Source organism: Lactuca sativa, chromosome 6 (assembly GCF_002870075.4).
Source record: "Lactuca sativa cultivar Salinas chromosome 6, Lsat_Salinas_v11, whole genome shotgun sequence".
In the NCBI taxonomy this organism is placed as follows: Eukaryota; Viridiplantae; Streptophyta; class Magnoliopsida; order Asterales; family Asteraceae; genus Lactuca; species Lactuca sativa.
The window spans coordinates 65118919-65138823 of NC_056628.2; the positions used below are offsets into that span (position 1 = coordinate 65118919).

General features: G+C 32.5%; 1 protein-coding gene and 1 long non-coding RNA gene across 2 annotated transcripts; one reads left to right on the plus strand and one right to left on the minus strand.

Moving 5' to 3' along the window:
* The first annotated feature begins 259 nt into the window (after positions 1–259).
* LOC111897827 (uncharacterized) lies at positions 260–1323 on the plus strand. Its single transcript, XR_002852394.3, has 2 exons — positions 260–841; positions 962–1323. It is a non-coding gene; the product is annotated as an uncharacterized LOC111897827 (long non-coding RNA).
* A 6488-nt stretch (positions 1324–7811) lies between these two features.
* On the minus strand, positions 7812–8603 carry LOC111897790 (uncharacterized). Its single transcript, XM_023893740.3, has one exon. The coding sequence runs from the start codon at positions 8509–8511 to the stop codon at positions 8011–8013; it is 501 nt and encodes a 166-aa protein (XP_023749508.1). The 5' UTR covers positions 8512–8603; the 3' UTR covers positions 7812–8010.
* Positions 8604–19905: the final 11302 nt, after the last annotated feature.

Genomic DNA, 19905 nt, shown 5'->3' on the forward strand with positions numbered 1-19905 from the left:
TGATGATGTTTTGTTAAATCTTGGTTACCTTGGTTTTATGGGAAATATATATTAATGATTTATTAATCTAAAAACAAAAAAAAAATGTCATGATTTTCGGGACGTTACATTCCGTGATTTCGTCACTGATAAACTTGAAATGACATTTTTGCCCTTTTAACTTATTTTATATTTTTTTTTGTTTTTATTTTAATACTTTGTTGATTTAAAAATAAACGAAAATAAAAATAAAAATAAAAATAGAACCCACACCTCTCTCTCTCTCTCTCTCTCTCTCTCTCTCTCTCTCTCTCTCTCTCTCTCTCTCTCTCTCTCTCTCTCTCTCTCTCTCTCTCTCTCTCTCTCTCTCTCTCTCTCTCTCTCTCTCTCTCTCTCTCTCTCTCTCTCTCTCTCTCTCTCTCTCTCTCTCTCTCTCTCTCTCTCTCTCTCTCTCTCTCAAACACGATAAGGTGTTTAATACTTCGTTTTTTGTTTTCCTTCTTAAATTACTATAATATGCTACATGATTCACTTGATTTAATAAATAAATTGTATATTATTATTGATTCCTTCTCAAGATCATACGCTGCAAAGTAGTAGCAATCAGCCAATGTGAAACACTGTCACCTCCTCTTCCGCTGTTGGGAACCACCATTGACGGAACCCTAGACGTCGTTTATATTGTTGATTCCTTACCATCGCTCGACTGAGTGCCTTCATCCGTTCTAATCGGCATCTCTCACTGCCACCGTCGAACTTGGATCTGTACCACCATCGAAGAAGGATAGAGATGAAGATCGAGGTTGCCACCATCTTCGGATCTGGAAAGACGAAGCTTCGTCTTTTCAAACCCACAAACACTGTAAGTCATCTGCAAGCGATACCCAACGAAGAAAGCAAAGCATTCTTCTTCTTCTTCTTCTTTTATATCGAAGTATCAATGATTTGGAAGTGCTTGACAATTTCGATTTTGATTTTCTAGGCTTTGACTTTTCTGGGTTTTGAAGTTCTTAAAAGCTTCGATGAACGCACAATCAAAGATTGGAGGTTCTGAAAGCTTCGATCTTTGATTTTTTTTTTATTCATTGACTGGATTTAGTTTAAAGTTAAATCAACTTTGAGTCTAGTTTATAGGTTCAAAGCGGGTTAACTAAGTTTAAAGAAATCGAAGGTCGATTTCTGAGTTGTTCACCCTCGATTTGTAGGTGTCTATATTAATCATTTTATGTGTGTATATGTTGAAGAAGATGAACACATAAAAGCATTCGTTTTATGTGGAGTTTTACAGATTGATTCAAAAGATGGAAAACTTGATTCCTTCAAGAACAAAAGGATTTTCAGGAACTTGATTTTTAGAAGTTATTTTCCGAATTTCTAGAAACAAAAAGAGGTTGAACGAGTGGTGTTGCTCGAGAGAGAGAGAGAGAAGGCGGGGAAGGGGGTTTATTTTATTTTTATTTTAAATTGAAAATGTATTATATAAATTTAAAAAATAAAAATAATAATAATAAAAAGAGTAAATCGGTCTTTTAAAATTGTTCAACCAAAATTACAATTAAAAAAAAATGACTTTCAATTTAAAACTTTCTGACTATAACCACAATTTTTGAATATGGACCAATTTTATATTTTTATCAAGTTATAATTATAATTCACAAATAAACGATACAATTTTCTATAGACCATCTATAAATTGAGACATCTTAGAACATCTCCAAATCTACTCTATTTTCCATTATTTATCCCACTTTTTCCTTATTTTTCTTCAACTCTAACTCATTTATTCTTTTATTTTCGGAGAAATAAATAATATAACACAAAATACAGTGTTATACTATTCACTTCTCACAAAATAAGAATCAATTTTGAATAAGAATCAATTTTGAATTGTCGGTGTTATTGCATTTTTTTTATATATTTATATATTTCTAGTTTAATTTTATCTATTAATTATAATTTTAATATAATATTTAATATTTATGGTATTTTATTATATATTAAATTATATTGATTAATTAAAAATATAAAGTTTTTTTATCAAATTCGTATAAAAATTGAAATATATATTGAAATTTTAAAACACAATAATATATTTTACAAAAGCTTATAATTAAGATGTTATTTGGTTTTTTTGAATAAAAAATCTATAACGTCTGCGCAGATCACCTCTGCAGCTCTTTGCAATAAAAAAGGTGAATCAATCGGTTGCAGACTACAATAAGAAGCGTGTTTGTTTTTTTAACATCTGCATGTTGCTGTAAATATTATAATATTAAAATAAACTGATTTTATAATCCCCGAAAATAGTTTTTTAATACCGAAAATTTAATAAATATGCTATTTTGGCAAGAATTTATGATATTACAATAAAAAACAATGATATTTTAACAAAAATAATGATATTTCATCAACAAATTATTATTATTCAATATAAAAAAAAATTCTACAAGAATAAACAAAAAAAACGATAAAAAATATGAAATAAGATTTCAGCAATATATAATCAATATTTTATGAAGAAAAAAAAGAATAAGAAGAGGTAGGAAGAAGCAAAACAAATGTTTCGCCAAAAAAAACATACGCAGAGTTTTTTAATCCGAAGACTTCTGAAAAACAAACAACTGTGAGATGAAAAGTATTGCGTGTGTGCTATGTCGCGCAACAATAAGAGGTCTAAAAATATTTTTTCCAAAAAACAAAAAGCAACTAAGCATTATCAATATAATCTTATTTATTTAATATTATTATAATGAAAAAATATAGATTATATATGGGATAATGACTTGAAAGGGTAACAAACTTTCGATTTTTTTCATATTTAGTCACTAAACTTTTTTTCGTTATCTATTTGCCATTGAACTATTGAAACTGTTCACATTTTACCCTTATGACCGGTTGTTGCCGGTCATAAGGGTAAAATGTGAACAGTTTCAACAGTTTAGTGACAAATAGATAACGAAAAAAAGTTTAGTGACTAAATATGAACAAAATCGAAAGTTCATTTCCCTCTAAAAAGTTCAATGACTAAATGTGAACGAACTTCTTCTTGTATTATGTTTTAGCAAATTATTTATTTTTGTTAAATTGTAGCAACATTTGTTGAAGAAATCTATGAAATAAAAAAAAACAAAAAAAAAAACAAATCCCTGCAAATATATTTTAAAAAAAACAAAAAACCGAAACCGAAATAAAAAACCAATGGTTTGACATTTTCCAAAATAAAAAATCAAAATTTCCAATTTGATTTTGGTTTTACAAAAAAATGAACCATTCTCACTAATGTGAATTATGATCATTTGTTTGGCATGCAAAATTTGTGCATCCCATGAATACGTAGTTACAACATCGTCTAAACTCGTAATTCGTAGTAAGGGGTTAGAGTATCATCGCATGAATACGTAGTTACAACATCGCCTGAACTCGTAATTCATCACCTTCAGGTTATGGGTCTGCTGGTGTTTCCACTAGGTTGTCTAGAATAGTCTGTGGTTGTCATCTATACTCTGGTAGATGAGTACATCGCCACATTGCCGGTTAAGGTTATGGTATCTCCTTTCATCCTACATCACCTATTCATCATCATCTATTTACCTAATTATCTTCACATTTTTATCATCATCTATCTCTCATCATTTTATTTCATCACACGCCAACTATTTCATCTACCCATGTTTCGTCCGCAACATATTTGTAGATATAAAATAAATATACCGTTTAAATCTTTTAAAATGTAACACCCAAGGTTTTGAAGGCCAAGAAAGGAAAGAAAACCTTAATGTTAAGGGGCGACTCGGCGAGTTCAAGGAGGAACTCGGCGAGTCAGAGCGGGATCCGGGTCGAGGAGTAAGTGACCGACTCGGCTAGTCGGCCAAGGTGACTCGGTGAGTCTGGTCTGTGCGTGGAAAACCCTAAATTCGAGACTTGGAGCCTATATAAACGTCTTAATCTTCTTCCTAGGGTTCCTTACCGCCTCTTTAGCCCTAGATACCAAACCCTAGCCGTCATATCCATTGATTGAGCCATTTATTGCCTTCAAGAGTGCATTAAGCTTGGAGGAAGAAGAAGAATCTTGAGAGTGCAAGAAGGGGGCTATAGATCTGGGAGTGGGAAGACATTTCTGAGCTTTTGGAGGTATGAACTAGTTCCTGGACCCTTTTTGCACCTAGATCTATGTGTGGTTGTTGGGGCTTTTAGCCATAATGTTATTATTTTGAGTTAGAAGCCGGATATGGAGTTGCTACTTCAAATCCAAGTGTGTTATGGACTGGTGAAGCATAAAGTATCAGCCCTTGAGTCGATTTTGAAGCCCCTTGGCCTTAAACCCTAGTTTATGGTGCATTTTCCCTAGATCTCCATCTCTACACGTAAAGTTTGTAACTTTGCATGGGGGATAGGCTTGGGAAGGGTAGATCTACAGTTTGGAGTCCATGCATGACTCGAAAGTGCTCTGCATGTATGTAGATCTGAATGGACTCGACGAGTAGCTTGAAGATGAGGAGGAACTCAACGAGTGTGATGAACAGCTCGTCGAGTCGGATGAAGATGGGCATGAACTCGACGAGTTGGATGAACAACTCGGCGAGTTGGATGAAGATTGCCTTGTGCTCGGCAAGTCTGTTCTTAGACTCGATGAGTCAGGTTGTGTAGTCCCAAACCCCTCGAGTTAAGACTCGAGTCAGCGAGTCGAGCAAGGACTCAGTGAGTTGGACAGGACACGAATCGGGGATCGGTAGACTCGGCGAGTCAGGGGCTGACTCGGCGAGTCATGTCGCGAATGGAAGGACCTTGAGTATGTGAACTCGGCGAGTCAGTAGGAGGACTCGGCGAGTAGGGTTAACCTGGAAGGTTGAATTTGACCAGGACTTTGACTTAGACCAGAGCTGACTTGGTTTTCTGTCGGGGGTCAGTTTAACTAAGTATTGCATTGATATTGATAACTCGAGAATCTAGTAGAGTAGGAGTTCAGTGAGTGGTCGGGCAGCAGCTAGTGGGATCATCAGCCAGTTCAGCCGGTGCAGGTGAGTTTCCCTTTGTATGAATGGGTCTACGGCCACAATGCCGGCCCATATAGTTATGAGTAGAAGACCCGGGGGTTAGCCCTAGGCACAGTATGCTAGTATGATATTCGGACGAGGTCCAATGATAGAGGGCGGGTGCCCAAGGAATGGTTTATGTGGTAGTTTATACTTGTTGTCTGTGTGATACTTGTATGTGCCTGGTAGGGAGGTGAGTGTGGGCGAGGTCCCGTATATCACCAATAGCAGAGTGTGGATGGAGTTCCACATCTCAATAGCAGCAGATCAGGGGCGAGACCCAAGATAGGGAAGGAGTGAGGGTGGGCTGGGCCCGTACCTCACTATCAGCAGGAGTATGGACGGGGTTCCATGACTCATCAGTAGCAGGACAAGGGCGGGGCCCAGAGATAGGTGAGGCCTTAGGACCAGATCCGTTAGTATGTGTTAGCTTATGTGATGTGATATGATATGTTTATGTGCTATTATATGTTAGTGGGCGAGGCCCTGTGACAGGCGAGGCCTAAGTGAAACAGATATGTATCCGAGCGGGGCTCGAAGCCAGCCGGGGCCTGGAGCGGCGGGGCCGTTGTAGCGGACGAGGCCCGAGGTAGGGGCGAGGACCAGGATAGCGGGCGTAGCCCAGTATTTGCAGTATGTGTTAGTTGCAGCTAGATAGAGGGCGTGACCCAGTATGTGCAGTGTGCAGTTATGCGCATGGTATGTGGTAGGGTGGGGAACTCACTAAGCTTCGTGCTTACGGTTTTCAGTTTTGGTTTTAGGTACTTCCGGTAGCGGATGATGGAGCTCGAGATGATCGCATGGCACACACCATAGTTTAGACAGCCTGGGAATGTTTACTCTGATAACGAATATGTATTTTGGAAACTAATACTTTGTTTATGTTTGAAAACGATGAATTTACTTAACGTAATATTTTATTAAAAGAAATTTTTAGTCTTAAATTTTGGGACGTTACATAAAACATGTATAAAATCGTTCATCCAGCATAGACAGCAAATATTCAAATAATATGCACACATAGCACGTAATTTATATAAAATATTTCATATCTACGTGTAAGATGAAAGTAACTATATATACCATAAAAATCCCATAAACGCTTCCTAACTTCAAACCCCAAGGTTTACTCTACTAAAGCTTCATATTCTCGACTCTCTGGACCTAGAAGGGTCCAGATTCCTAACTTCAAACCCTAAGGTTTACTTTACTAAAGCTTCATATTCTCGGCTCTCTGGACCTAGAAGGGTCCAGATCTATAACACAAACTTGCAAAAGGGGTTTAAGGCATTCAAAATCCCCAAAGATGAAGTGATTCAAGCCCTAACCCCAAAATGGAATCTACACAATAAGGAAGGAAAGGGGTTCACTTTTGTACCTCATAATGAAGGTCCTTGCTTGAATAACTCAGAACAATAACCTTCCTTGGTCCCTCTTGTTGTAACTCTTCTCCTTTCTTGCAAAATCACACCAAAAAGCTCAAGATAGCTCTTCCTCTCACTCTACACACTTAAGCTCGCTAGAGATCTCACTTATGGGAAAGGTAGTCGCAATTGAAGGCCATAAGTGCCTTTAAATATGGCTCGGGCCCAAAGATTTAGGGTTTCTGCCAATAGCGCGGACTGTCGAGTCGCCTCACCGACTTGTCGAGTCCATTCATTAATCTGAGTCATCAGTCGCGACCTTACTCAACGAGTTGAGTCGTCAACTCGTCAAGTCTCTCTTCTTAACTCAAAAGAAAATTACTTAAATTATGATACCTGAAAATTTGGATGTTACATTTTGTTTTTTTATTTCATAGATTTCTTCATCAACAAATGTTGCTATAGTTAAACAAAAATAAATAATTTGCTAAAACATAATACAATAGGAAGTTTGTTCACATTTAGCCATTGAACTTTTTAGAGGGAAACAAACTTTCGATTTTGTTCACATTTAGTCACTAAACTTTTTTTCGTTATCTATTTGCCACTAAACTATTGAAACTGTTCACATTTTACCCTTATGACCGGTAACAGCCGGTCATAAGGGTAAAATGTGAACAGTTTCAATAGTTCAATGGCAAATAGATAACGAAAAAAAGTTTAGTGACTAAATGTAATAAAAGTCGAAAGTTCGTTACCCTTTGAAGTCATTATCCCATTATATATTTGTTAAAAAATCAAATCAAAAGAAGGGGTGTGTTTGTTCCAGAAGAATAAAATATACTACAAATATATTTATAAAGGGATAAAAATAGGATAAAAAACTATATCCTCCATCTGATATTCCATGAAAAAAAAATCCATTTTGAACCGAAAAAATAAAAATAGGTTGAAGTGGTCTTAAAACGTCTTGCGCACACAGCTTCATAACAAAAAGAATTTCTTAAAATAACCAAATGGATTAAACATTGTGTGCTTCTTTTCTTGAGTGAAAGTAATCGTTTTTTTCTTTTTTTATGTGTGGTATAAAGTATAAAACAAATAGAAACAGTATTTTTTTTTCTAAATGAATATGCCCACATAACCATTATTTATATATAAACGAACCATGTTCAACTTAGATATAACATTATATATAAAATTATAACGTGGATTTGTATATTTAACAAGCAAATTAAATAATTTAAAATAAAAGTTTAATAATTTGTCAAAATTCAACCTTTAAAAAGACAATGCTTTTGCTACGATGTTTCGTTTCTTCAACTTTGAGCGCCTGCAATAATTCAAAAGCTTCTGCAATGGCGAATTCGGAAAAAAGCTCTGAAAAGCAGAGCCCCAAAAGTTGATTCATCATTCGGATGCAAAGATTCGTAAGTATGAAAGTAAAAATCTATAATTTCGTCTCAAAACTCAAAATTACATTATAAAAATCACCAGAAAGATGTAAAATCGTGGAAGAAAAAAATAAGGGGAAAAACCTGTTTAGTTAACAGTGTGTAGTGAAAATTCTCTCATCAATGTGTAAAATCCGCAATACTCTACTCTAATTTGAAGAAGATTAATTATAGGAAGTGTTAATCCTGAAAACCAGTTTTCTCCCAAATTGCGTTTCTAACCCTACTCAGATCTCGTCCTTTCAAAGTCCGCCCGATTCCTTCGTGGACGGAAAACGAGGCGATTCTCGTCCTCGCCAGTTGTCTCGCCAGAAACTCATGCGGCGGAATCCGGTTACCGGTGCCGTCGTCGCCGTAGTTATTTTCGTTGATATCATCGTCTTCATCGTCGTTTCTCCTCCGATTGTCCCTGTAATCTTCTTTTAGTATCTTAGACCAGTCCGGAACATTGACCGGCAACGACGACGCTGTTCCTCCGATCTCCTCTCGCTTCACCACCGCCGATGACTTCTTCGAGATCCGCGAACTCGGCACGGTTTTCCGTAACTCAGGCGATGCGGCAACGTTCCAGATATCTGATTCGTCGAGCTCAAACATGGAGTCCGTTCCGATAGAAACGTCCCTTTCACCGGAAAAGTACCGGAAGTTTGATCTCGCGTAGTAGCTCTTGGATGCCGCCATTGAAATCGAGCTCTCTTTCTCTCGCTAACAAAATTTCTACTGTGTGTTTCGGAGTTATTCGTGATGAGTTGAGTCTGCCTTTTATAAATGCTCCCAATGGATAAGGTTCTCTCTCATTTTCTTAACCTTTTTCATACTTCTAGTTTCTATTTCGAAAATAGATTAATTTGATACATTAATAGTTGCTTTTTTTATATGTTGTTATTTAATTTGTATTAATTTATTGTACATGTAAAACTTTTTTTGGCAGGCCACTTTGAGTTTCATTTAACTAGGTTTTTTTTTTGAAGTTATTTATTAAAATATTATATATTAAAATAATACATATTTAGTGTGACGACCTGTCATTTCTATCCTGTAAAAATCAAACTTGATCAACTAAAGTCAAACATATAAGACGAAAGTCAAACTTATTTCTTTAATTATCCTAGTATGGTTAGACTAATGAGTTATAGGTGTATAGACCATATATTCTAAGGTGTTGTGTGTTAAATGAGGGAAGCAATTAGGACCGAGGACCTTTGCATGAGCCGCAAACCCTCGCAGCCGCAAACGGTTCAGACCGCTAATGAGCCTTCGGGCCGTGAACCTCCCTCGGATCGCAAACTCTACCTACATATATGTGTGTGTGTGTGTATATATATATATATATATATATATATATGTGTGTGTGTGTGTGTGTGTGTGTGTGTGTGACTGAATTTATCTTCACTTCTACACTTCTAGCCACAAACTCAAGCCATTTTCTCTCAAAGTCTTCAACCGAAAACCCAAGTTTTCTCTCATCTATCATCCGAAGATCATCCAATCCACCTTCGGATCTTGTTAAGGATGTTTATTGTTCTTCATTTTCTTCGATCAAACACCCTTCATTCTTGAGTGTACGTCCGTGAACACCTACATCTCTTTCATTTCACCAAGAACATACATTGAGTTCCAGCCGAAAACACTTGAATCTTCAAGGGCCGAAAACCCTTTGCGGTCGTGAACACCGAAGGTTGGTCGTGAACATCAAATCCAGCCGTGAACTCCAAGCAGTTGCTTGATTTTGGTTCTAACACTTCTTTTGTAAGTGTTCCTTACATCATAGGTTGTTTCCTTTACACCTTTGAGGTTATACTCACTAATTTCATGCCTATATATCGCGTGAGATGCATTATAGGACTTGTTTTGTCTCGGGATCTAACTTGCGGAAACAATCATCATAAAGCAAACCTCCAATCGAATCACTCCCACAAGGTGAGTTCATACCCCTATAATTTACCTTTTTAGATGTTTTAGGGGAGGAATACAAATAGAACACAATAGAATTGTGTTAACATTTACATGTGAAAACAAACAAAGGATTTCTTATGCTTTTTATAATTTGTTAAAATCACTTCAAAAACTCTTTTAAACTATTTTAGACCGTTCTTTATTATCAAAATCGTATTCATTTATATATTTATGTATAAGTCTGCTTTAACAGACTTAGGACTATTGCTAAATACCTTGACTCTTGTTCCTTGTTTGGTTGTGGGCTTAGGGTAAGATCACTCGTCCGACTGTCGGCTAAATCATAGCTATACTTGCTAAATATATACATGAATATTAAACTCCATTTTCAAAGTACTTACTTAACTCAGTTGCATACATTGAGCAATTGAGTCTTTTATCCAAAGCGGATACAGTTCAAACAAACATACTAGTAAACTATAATAGGTATAGTTTAGAGGATCAATACATACTATTTTCTAGAACAGAGGAACAATACATGAAACAATACATACATACATACTATTACTATTCATACAAAGTATATTACTCTTTTACAAGAACAGAAAGGAACTTACATACTATACGTGAGCAAGATAACTAAAATGTGATGGTACTATTTTAGGACATAGCAATATACTTGCTATGTCACATTTTTTATAACCAGAGTCTCCTGGAGGGAGAACGTGAGTTTGTGTATAGATCTATACTGGATTGACAATCCTACACCTCACTGCTAGCTATAGTGGGACCTGTAGCTCTACAGGTGACAAATGTCATAACTTTTTCGATGCCTGAAGAACGTTGTGTTTCACACTAGTCAATCAAGCATGGTTATAAACTTATCACATTATAACCTTAATTTAACCAGTTTGGTTACAAGGTAGTCAATGCATCAATAGTGTATTTCATACAATACTACTGTAAACCTTCATTTTCCATTACATTCATATAGTGATTTTCTCTCGTGAGAAATGCATACAATTTTTCTAGTAAAGATGGTTTACAAATATGGAAACCATACATTTTATACTATTTCAAGTACAAACATACATTTTACACTATTACAAGAGAACAAACATACAAAACAGTCGGGTCTTGGGTAGAAGACTGCATTTCATTTTTAGAAGAAAATATATGAATTTTTGGGAAGTATACAAACATTTCACTATACAAATACAAACATTTTCATGAAACAACTACAAACATTTGACACTAAAACATTTATGAATTCACCAACTTAAATGTTGACACTCTCTTTCAAAATAACTTGTATTCTCATGGAACCAGTAGGTAGGTACACTAGAAAGCTTTTGAGACGACGGAGCATGTTCAAGACTCGTCTTTAATTTTGATGTTATATTTTTGGTGTCTTACAACTATACACAGAACACACATGTATTAACTATTCTATTAATGCAATGGATGTTGTTGCTTGTTTTACCATTGTGCATTATTATGATATTATACATGACGTCCTCTGCCCCGAATGTTTCCGCCGTTCTGGTTTGGGGGTGTGACATTTATTTATAAAATTATATATATTCTTGAAAATAAGAAAATCAGAAAGTTCATCTTAATAATCATATAATATCGTTCTTCGCAAAAATCATCTGCATTCGTGAGGTTTTATTACTTTTGACCATAGATGCAGTAATGGCATCCACATAAGAGCGTTGTCTACGGTGGTTTTAACATGTGCATATAAGGCTTTTGATGGTGATAATTAGATTAGTGGAGAGTGTGATAGTAGAGGGTTCTAGGAGGAGATGACAGGGTTCCAGGAGGAGAGGAAGACCAAGAAGAAAATAGAAAGATAATGTTAACAGGATACAAATGAGTTGAGTCTCTCAAAGAAGAAGAACGTGACTTTAGATAAAAGTCTTAGTATTAGGGTAGTTGAATAGGCTATAATCCTTTATTTCTATTGTCCTAGCTTTTGTTATATTGATTGTATTGTACAAGTATTGTTGTATTTATTTATTGCCTTATTGTGGCCGTTAGCTTTCTTCGGTTATAAATGTTGCAATTTTGTTCTTTGTTGGTTTTGCTTACTAACTTTTTGGCATATGCGTTTGATGTTGTTTATTAACATGTTGGTTTTAATTATGTGTCAGAAGTTATATATGTGAAGCAATCACTTTTCCACAACACATGATTGTTGACATCCATCTCCTCCTTATCCCATTTGAATGGTATTCGTTGTTGTTGTAAAGACTAAATCAATGTATTTGTTAGTCATCAATAATTAAATTACATTCTTTCTAACACGACAATTATAAATTTTAAAATAATCACTGTCGTTATTGACTCGCAGACTACTTAACTATCTGTGGTTTTTAACTAGCATTTATTTAAGTTTAACAAGAATTAATCATAGTATTCTCATTTTGAATTAACCTCAATAAAAAAAGTATATCACGAATCATAAACAACATCATAACAAATAACTATTGTATTCGATACCCCTTTTGTTAATACTGGATTTTGTTTTAACCAATTTGATCGGTCGGTCTGGTTCGATTTTCAAAACATGAAAAAACCGCATCAAAGTCTAGAGTTGGTTAAAAACCGAAACTGCACAAATACAAGCCAAAACTGTATATATTCAAGACCGCACCAAACGATTTTAATAACGCAAAAACGCATCATGTGGTTTGTGTTTAGTTTGGTCATAAAACCACGCAAACCACACTATGTTCACCCTTAATTATTAACTAGGCGAATCCATGTACGTTATGCACGAATATATAATTATATAGCTAAAATAATAACTCTTAACAGCTTATTATTTAATATTTCCAATTAAACAACCAATGTCAATAGCAATTAATTAACATGTTAGTTTTATTAAATATTATAGTGTTAAATCATTGCTTATGTATACAATTAATTGATGATTTCATAGTATGTTTTGAGTTTTGTGAATCATATGTCTAATATATGTTTATTTCTATTTTAATGAATATCAAATAATATGAAAAAACAAATACTATTTTTTTGTAACATAAAAATAACTATAATAACATTCTTACTAAAAAATCTAATTAATACTTATAAATTGTAATATATATATATATATATATATATATATATATATATATATATATATATATATATATATATATATATATATATATATATATATATCACTGCATACTATGAACATACATACTTAATTTTTTTAATGTTATAACTATTTTTTTATAATAACTTTTAAGCTTTAATATTTCTAAAAGTAGAAACAAAACAGTATAATCATTTGAAACTTTGATAACAAAATATGTTTTTTAAATGACCACTAATTAATATTAATAATAATCTTTGAAAACCACATTATAATCAATATCATGATTAAAGGAGAGAAGCAAATTTAGTGATATTATATAGGGGAATGGTGAAATGTTAGTTATATGTGTGAAGCAATGCGAGACAAGCTCACCTTTATTTATAGAATAAAACAACTTATTAAGTTTGTTTACCATGAGGTTGTGGGATAAATTTCTCCTATCATCATGTATCTGAAAAAATTTCGTGCTAAAAAAATCATAATAGGATGATGTTACTTTATAACATATGATCATAAATTTACATGCTAACAACAAGTTGATTCAAATAGATTATTTATAATAATTTGATTCTTGATAGATATTTCATAACTCTTATAATTAATTAGGAATTATTTATTTTATGAAAATAATAATTTGCAATGGAAAGTAACATAATATATCATAAGGTATGATTTATCAAATCATGTATATTCTTTTGGACTAAAAGGACTCTTGCCATTTAGCTAAAATATTGAAAGTTTATATCTTATAAAAGATTACACGATTTTATAAACTTTGGTCTCTTTTTTATACCTCGTTGCCAAGAGCTAGTGATAGCAGAAAGGGAATGAGGATTTGATTATTTTAATCTAAGGAACACTTGTAATACTCTGATTTTCAAATATTACATTTTTGGCCCTTGGAATGAGTTTTGTTTACAAAAGGGCTCATAGTGGCATTTTGGTCATTTCAAGATTTTGGGAGTACGCTGAGAGTACATGTGTACGCTAAGCGACTAGGGCGCGCCTTAGTACGCTGGGCATACACCTTGTACGCGGGGCGTAGGTAAAGATCATGCAAACCCTAATTTTTAGGGTTTTGGCCCTATATAAACATCATTATAACCTCATGTCCACTTCCTTCTTCAGCCACCCTCTGTGAGAACGACCCCCCAAGCTAACCCTAAGTGAAAGAGTGCATTTTGGAACCCATTGGAGTGTTTAGAGAAGTTCTTGAAGGTGAAGAGTGAAGTGTGGAGAGCTTGGAGTTGGGAAGCACTTTGGATATGTGATTTCTAACTTGATTGCAACCTCCATAAGGTATAAGGCTTGCAACTTTACCACTATATCTTGTAGATATAGGCTTTTGCTCTTTTAAGTCACTTTTTGGTCCCAAAATGGTGATTCTTGAGCATGGCCTGTTCTTGACACAATAAGTCGTCCTTTCAGACCTTAGGGAGGGTCTTGAGTCATAAAAATGGGGTTTTAATGGTTGGTTTTGCTCCATGCATTCTTTAGAATGTCTTAATGTATTAAGATGTTGAGTTAAGCACTTAATGGACATGCAAAGTCTTAAAGTTGGAAACTTTAAAACTCTTGAGGATGATTTAGCCTTGTATTTGAAAGTTAGACGTAAGAGTTGAAGGCATTAAGCTCTTAATGAAGTTTTGAGAAGATTGGGTGTACGCCCCCCGTAACTTGAGTATGAAGCACGTACGAGGTCAACTTTCCTATATGCAATCAAGGTTTGGGTATGCCCAACATACATTTGGAGTACGCCCCACGTACGCATTCTGTGTCGATTCGGTTGGGTTGACTTAGTTGACTTGTTGATTCTGACCAGTTTGACTTTGACGTAGACTTTGACCAAGTTTGACCAATGAGTATTTTGGGTATTTTGAATGGTGTTTGAGAATTGGTCATTTGGATGAATAGGTGACGGCTAGAGCTTAGATTTGGAGTCGGGACTTCATCAACTATTGTTCAGACTGTGAGGTGGGTTTCACCTCATTGTACCGTGGGTTGAAGGCACCAATGCCAACCCATTAGTTTTTGGTTTTCATTTAGTAGAAGGATGCCTTAGGGACTATATATAGTCATGTAGGATAGATTGAGGACTCTTGATCTAAGCTCTCTTACATGTTCCTTGTTTGGTTGTGGTTATAGACTAGGATCACCTGTCCAGGTGTCTATCTCACCTCTGATTAGACACGGTCATGCATTTCTTGGACTACTGCTATTTAGTATGTCGATATGCTATAGTGATCTATTATATCTGTATTCTAGTATCGAGTATGTTGCTATGCTGTTGTGATTTGCTATATTTGTATCTTGGTGTCGAGTATGTTTTTATGTTATAGTGATATGTTAAATTGGTATCCTGGTATGTAGGATGTTGCTATGCTATAATGTACTGTTGGATCTGTATGCTATCTGTACTTACTGGTTATCATATGGTGGAGTGCCCTAGGGACTGTCTGTGGTCATGTAGAATGCAATTCTGTTAGAACGATATTGTATGAAAATGTCATAATATATTTTGATAGAGTACATATTTTGATTGAAGTAACTGCTTGTAGAAAAACAACATTCTTGAACCTTCAATTGAAATATAACATGATCCATATATATTCAAACATTGTAATGCAAATATAGATTCATACATATTCTTACAAAATAATAGTCTAAATAACATCCTTAAATATACAATTATTGAACGAATACATTTGATTACTAAAATTAATTAATAGATAAATTAAAATTTACATTATTTAATTAATTCTTAAACTATCTTGCCTAAATTAAAGAGATTAATTAAATATTTATTTAATTACTAAAATTAATTAATACATAACATTAAAAATTTACCATATTTAGGTTTTGAAATGATTAACTCGCATTGATTCTTATATCCACATAATAATCAGTTAGAATACTTGAACATATATATATATATATATATATATATATATATATATATATATATATATATATATATATATATATATATATATATATATATACATACACACACATACACTTAAATTTATTAAGGGAAAAGTGAGTATACATTACAGCCCACCTAATCTTAGGTACTAAACCTCATGAAAATACATTGTTTTACTATATAAAGATTGTGGTTAGGGGATTCATGATTAACAATTGAAGATATAGATTCAAGATCGACGCAATAGTTTTGATAATGAAGCAAAGATATTGATTATCTTAGATCTTCCTGACACTGGAAAAAAGCAATGTTCAATGGAGTGCGGTAATAAACGGTAATGGAGGAAAGAGAATAGAGATTGTAAAACGATGATGGAGGAAAGAAATGTTATCGATGATGATATATTTACCAAGTGAAAACCAAATCGGGTATATTTATTAAGTTAAAACTACATATTTTATAGGTTTAATATCTAAGCTTAGGTGGAACTGTCATGTATATTCGCTGTCGCTATTTATTAATTCACTAGTGTTAAAGTTAACAAATAACTCTTTCCCTCAACCCTTAAAACAAACATATCATATTTATTTAACTTTACTAGAATGTTAGAAAAGTTAATGTTACTTGATTTAAAAACGCGTGTTCTCTTAATCTTTTATGTGATAATTACCATATCACTAGAATGCCCTCGTTAATCAAGGACAACTCGTCCCAACTTAAATATTCGCTGGCATGTCAATGATATCTTTACAGAATCCCCACCGTCGTTTTTCCAACTATTTCTTCCAGATCACTACACGTGTCGTACAAAATAAAGAAACTTAAAATACAAGCTGCACAAATACTCAAATAGAATCCTCAATCTCAAGCAATTACTCTACAAATATATTCAGTAATTGACTTATTCGATTTTAGCTAATTAAATACACAAAACAAAGATTTTGAATATATGTATTTAATTATTTTTATCTAACCTAATAAATGAAAATCAATTTTGCCAAATGTCATGTCCTCATTAATTTTGCCACATGACATTTTTTAAAATTTTTTGAATTATTTTTTTCCACTTGTCATTTTCTTGTATTTTTCATTTTCTTAAATTCAAAATCCATATTTTAGTGAGATTTATATATGTAAAATATATCATTCTATTAGTTTCATAATAAATGTTCTACAATCTTTAAAATATCTTATATTATATATTAAATTACTTACTTTATTTATTATATTCTTTGTATTTATATAAACTTATTATTTTTAAAAATATATATTGCTTATAATTTTATATTTAATTTTTTTTTTCTAAACCCGTTTAATCACACCTAGTAATACAACAAATCTACACCAACCAAATACTATGTAAAAATTATTTTCAACCTTTAGCGGCTATAGTTGCTTGACAAAACTAGGTACTTCACTTAATTTATCGTGATGCGGAGTTATTGTTGCTTACACAACAGGTACATGGAGAAAACTGTGGTCCCTAATCAGAAGGCTCCAGAATGACGACAGGTGTCAAAGTTCAGATTAAGACATGGGTTGATGAGATATAGTAATATAGTATGCAACTTGAGTTGTACATGAAAAAATCCCACGTGAGGTGGAGCCCACTGGTTGTGACAGGTGGCGCTGTCTTCTGAAGTGTAACATAAAACAATATCTCGTTATGATGTTGATCCAAATTATCGTTTCGTGAGATGAAAATATCACATAAAGAGTGGATATTACCTTGGGGAAAGGGTAGTCTATTGGTATTTCATATCGCGGGGTTCGTAATGAGTATGGTTGAACGTTGAATAGGAATACCAATATACCATGCTTTTCTTGTGACCATTTAAAAAAATGTATATTCCTAAAGAATTTGCTACAATAATGACTATATTAAAAATATATTTGGCAAATTAATATAATGTTTGTTTATTGAAAGATAAAATGTATGTTAGACTGTATCCGTAGACATAGATAGAGTAAACATGTGCAATCTATAAAATTTGGCTGTAAAAATAATTGTTAATTTTTAAAAGATAGAGAGTAAATTATATGAATCATCCGTATGGTTTGGTATAATATATGAATCTTGTAGTCATTAAAAAGAGTAAAAAATAGGTCCCGAATATATAGTTTTTTAATACAAACAAAATTTATTAATTCGACGATACTTGTAATACCAATAATCAAAAACAAAATAACAATAATACATAAATCATGAGTCTATTCTAGTATTTTAAAGTTGTCGATAAGAAACTTTAGAGAAAAAGTTGCCTATGCAAATTGAAAAAAATGTTTTGGAGAAGAAATAAACATAGTAAACGGCAATGTTAAATATAAAGGTCAAAATATTTGAAAACTTTGAATTTTTAAGAAAATAAGAAAAATAATGATTTATTATAATGGAAATATTTTTTATCTTTTAAATTTAAACAAATAATTTCAATAAATAAAAGAAACTAATGAGCTTTAATTTTGAAATTAAAAGGTAAGTTTATTAGTGAAATTAATATCTATTTATTACTCCTTTTATTGCAATTATTACATTAAAATATTATATGAAATTTAATAAAATAAAAAAAATTCATAAAATGACATGTAGAAAAAAAAATTAATTCAAAATAATCATATAAAAACAATTAACAAACTGAATTAGAGTGTAACAAGAGCTAAAAAAACCTTAATTTATTAAAAGATATATATATATATATATATATATATATATATATATATATAACTTAAAATGATTTCACTTTTAATAAATAAATAATTTAGTTTATAACAATCAAAATCAAAAGAAACTAGTGAAGTAACTTTACAAAACATGTCTGATTAATACATTTATTGCTTTTATAAATTTACTTATTTTATTAATAACGATAGCTAGAAATTTAGATGGCATTTTAATGTGTTTTTCATTCATTTTATTTGGGGATGATTTGTACATAATATTTTTTTCCCTACACAACAATTAGTGCTTTAAAATTGTATTGTATAATTTTAAAATGCATAAATTGTTGTATATGACAAAAAATTATTGTGTACGAATCACTTCATATTTTATTTGATATATTATAATGTGTGTGTGTGTATATATATATATATATATATATATATATATATATATATATATATATATATATATATATATATATATAAACATTATAATTATATAATTTTGGTAAATCATTGTCCTTATTTTTTTCGAGCTCTGTGTGACTGCACACCTTTCACCCCCTTAGGGTCGGGCTTGTCCCTAACTTTTTTTTTACACACGGCTGGTTTTGTTTCAATTTTAATCATTATCGATCTAAAACTTATAATTTAACTTTATGGTTTCGTTACCTTTTTTTAATTATTAGTTTATTAAAAACTATTAATATTTCCCCTTTTGTCCTTCATGGTATCTTGTCTTAGTTTATATCCACAAACTTCAAATTTTAATCTTGGCCGGAGTAGCCAAACTCCTCTTCATCTCCCTGCATTCGTCTCCCCCACTTCCTACAAAGTTGTTAGAGGTCACGCTATGAAATGCTAACGAGACGAAAAAGAAATATAAAGAAAAAAAAGGTTGTGATTGGCTGCTTTCAATTTCATTTTTATATATTGTTTTAAATAAAAATAAAACACCATTTAGATGCTATAACTCTCTATTTTTTACAACATTGATGTTGCTTCTCTCTATCGTAGGTGACTAAAAAAAAATCATACGTTACAACTTGCTAAGGATGCTATAACTTCAGCTTCAGAGAAAATAAACTTGGCACAATCAAGAAGATAAAAAAAATACGAGGTAATAATAAAAAAATTATAATATGGCAGAACTATTATAGAATAAATAGTTTTATGTAATACAAATTGATTTTCTGAACATTAAAAAATCTTATTAATTTTCTTAATTACTAATATTTGTAAAATAAATAGCAAACGAAACTTTTTATTTGTAATCTTACCGGTCATAAAATAAATTCACAAAAAATAAATTCACAAGTGAAAGTCCATTTTACAAAATTAATGATTATTCTATACAACTTTCTAAAAAGATTGTCATTTTGTAGGGATGGTAGGTTTGTTTTGAAGTAGAGTAGTGTTTGTCTCATATGGAATCTATACCATCGTCTTTTTTTTCTTTTCTCATTGTTTCCTATATTATCCC

Bases quoted from the DNA above. Each gene is read 5' to 3' on its own strand.
- LOC111897790 (XM_023893740.3), bottom strand. From the start codon at position 8,511: ATGGCGGCATCCAAGAGCTACTACGCGAGATCAAACTTCCGGTACTTT.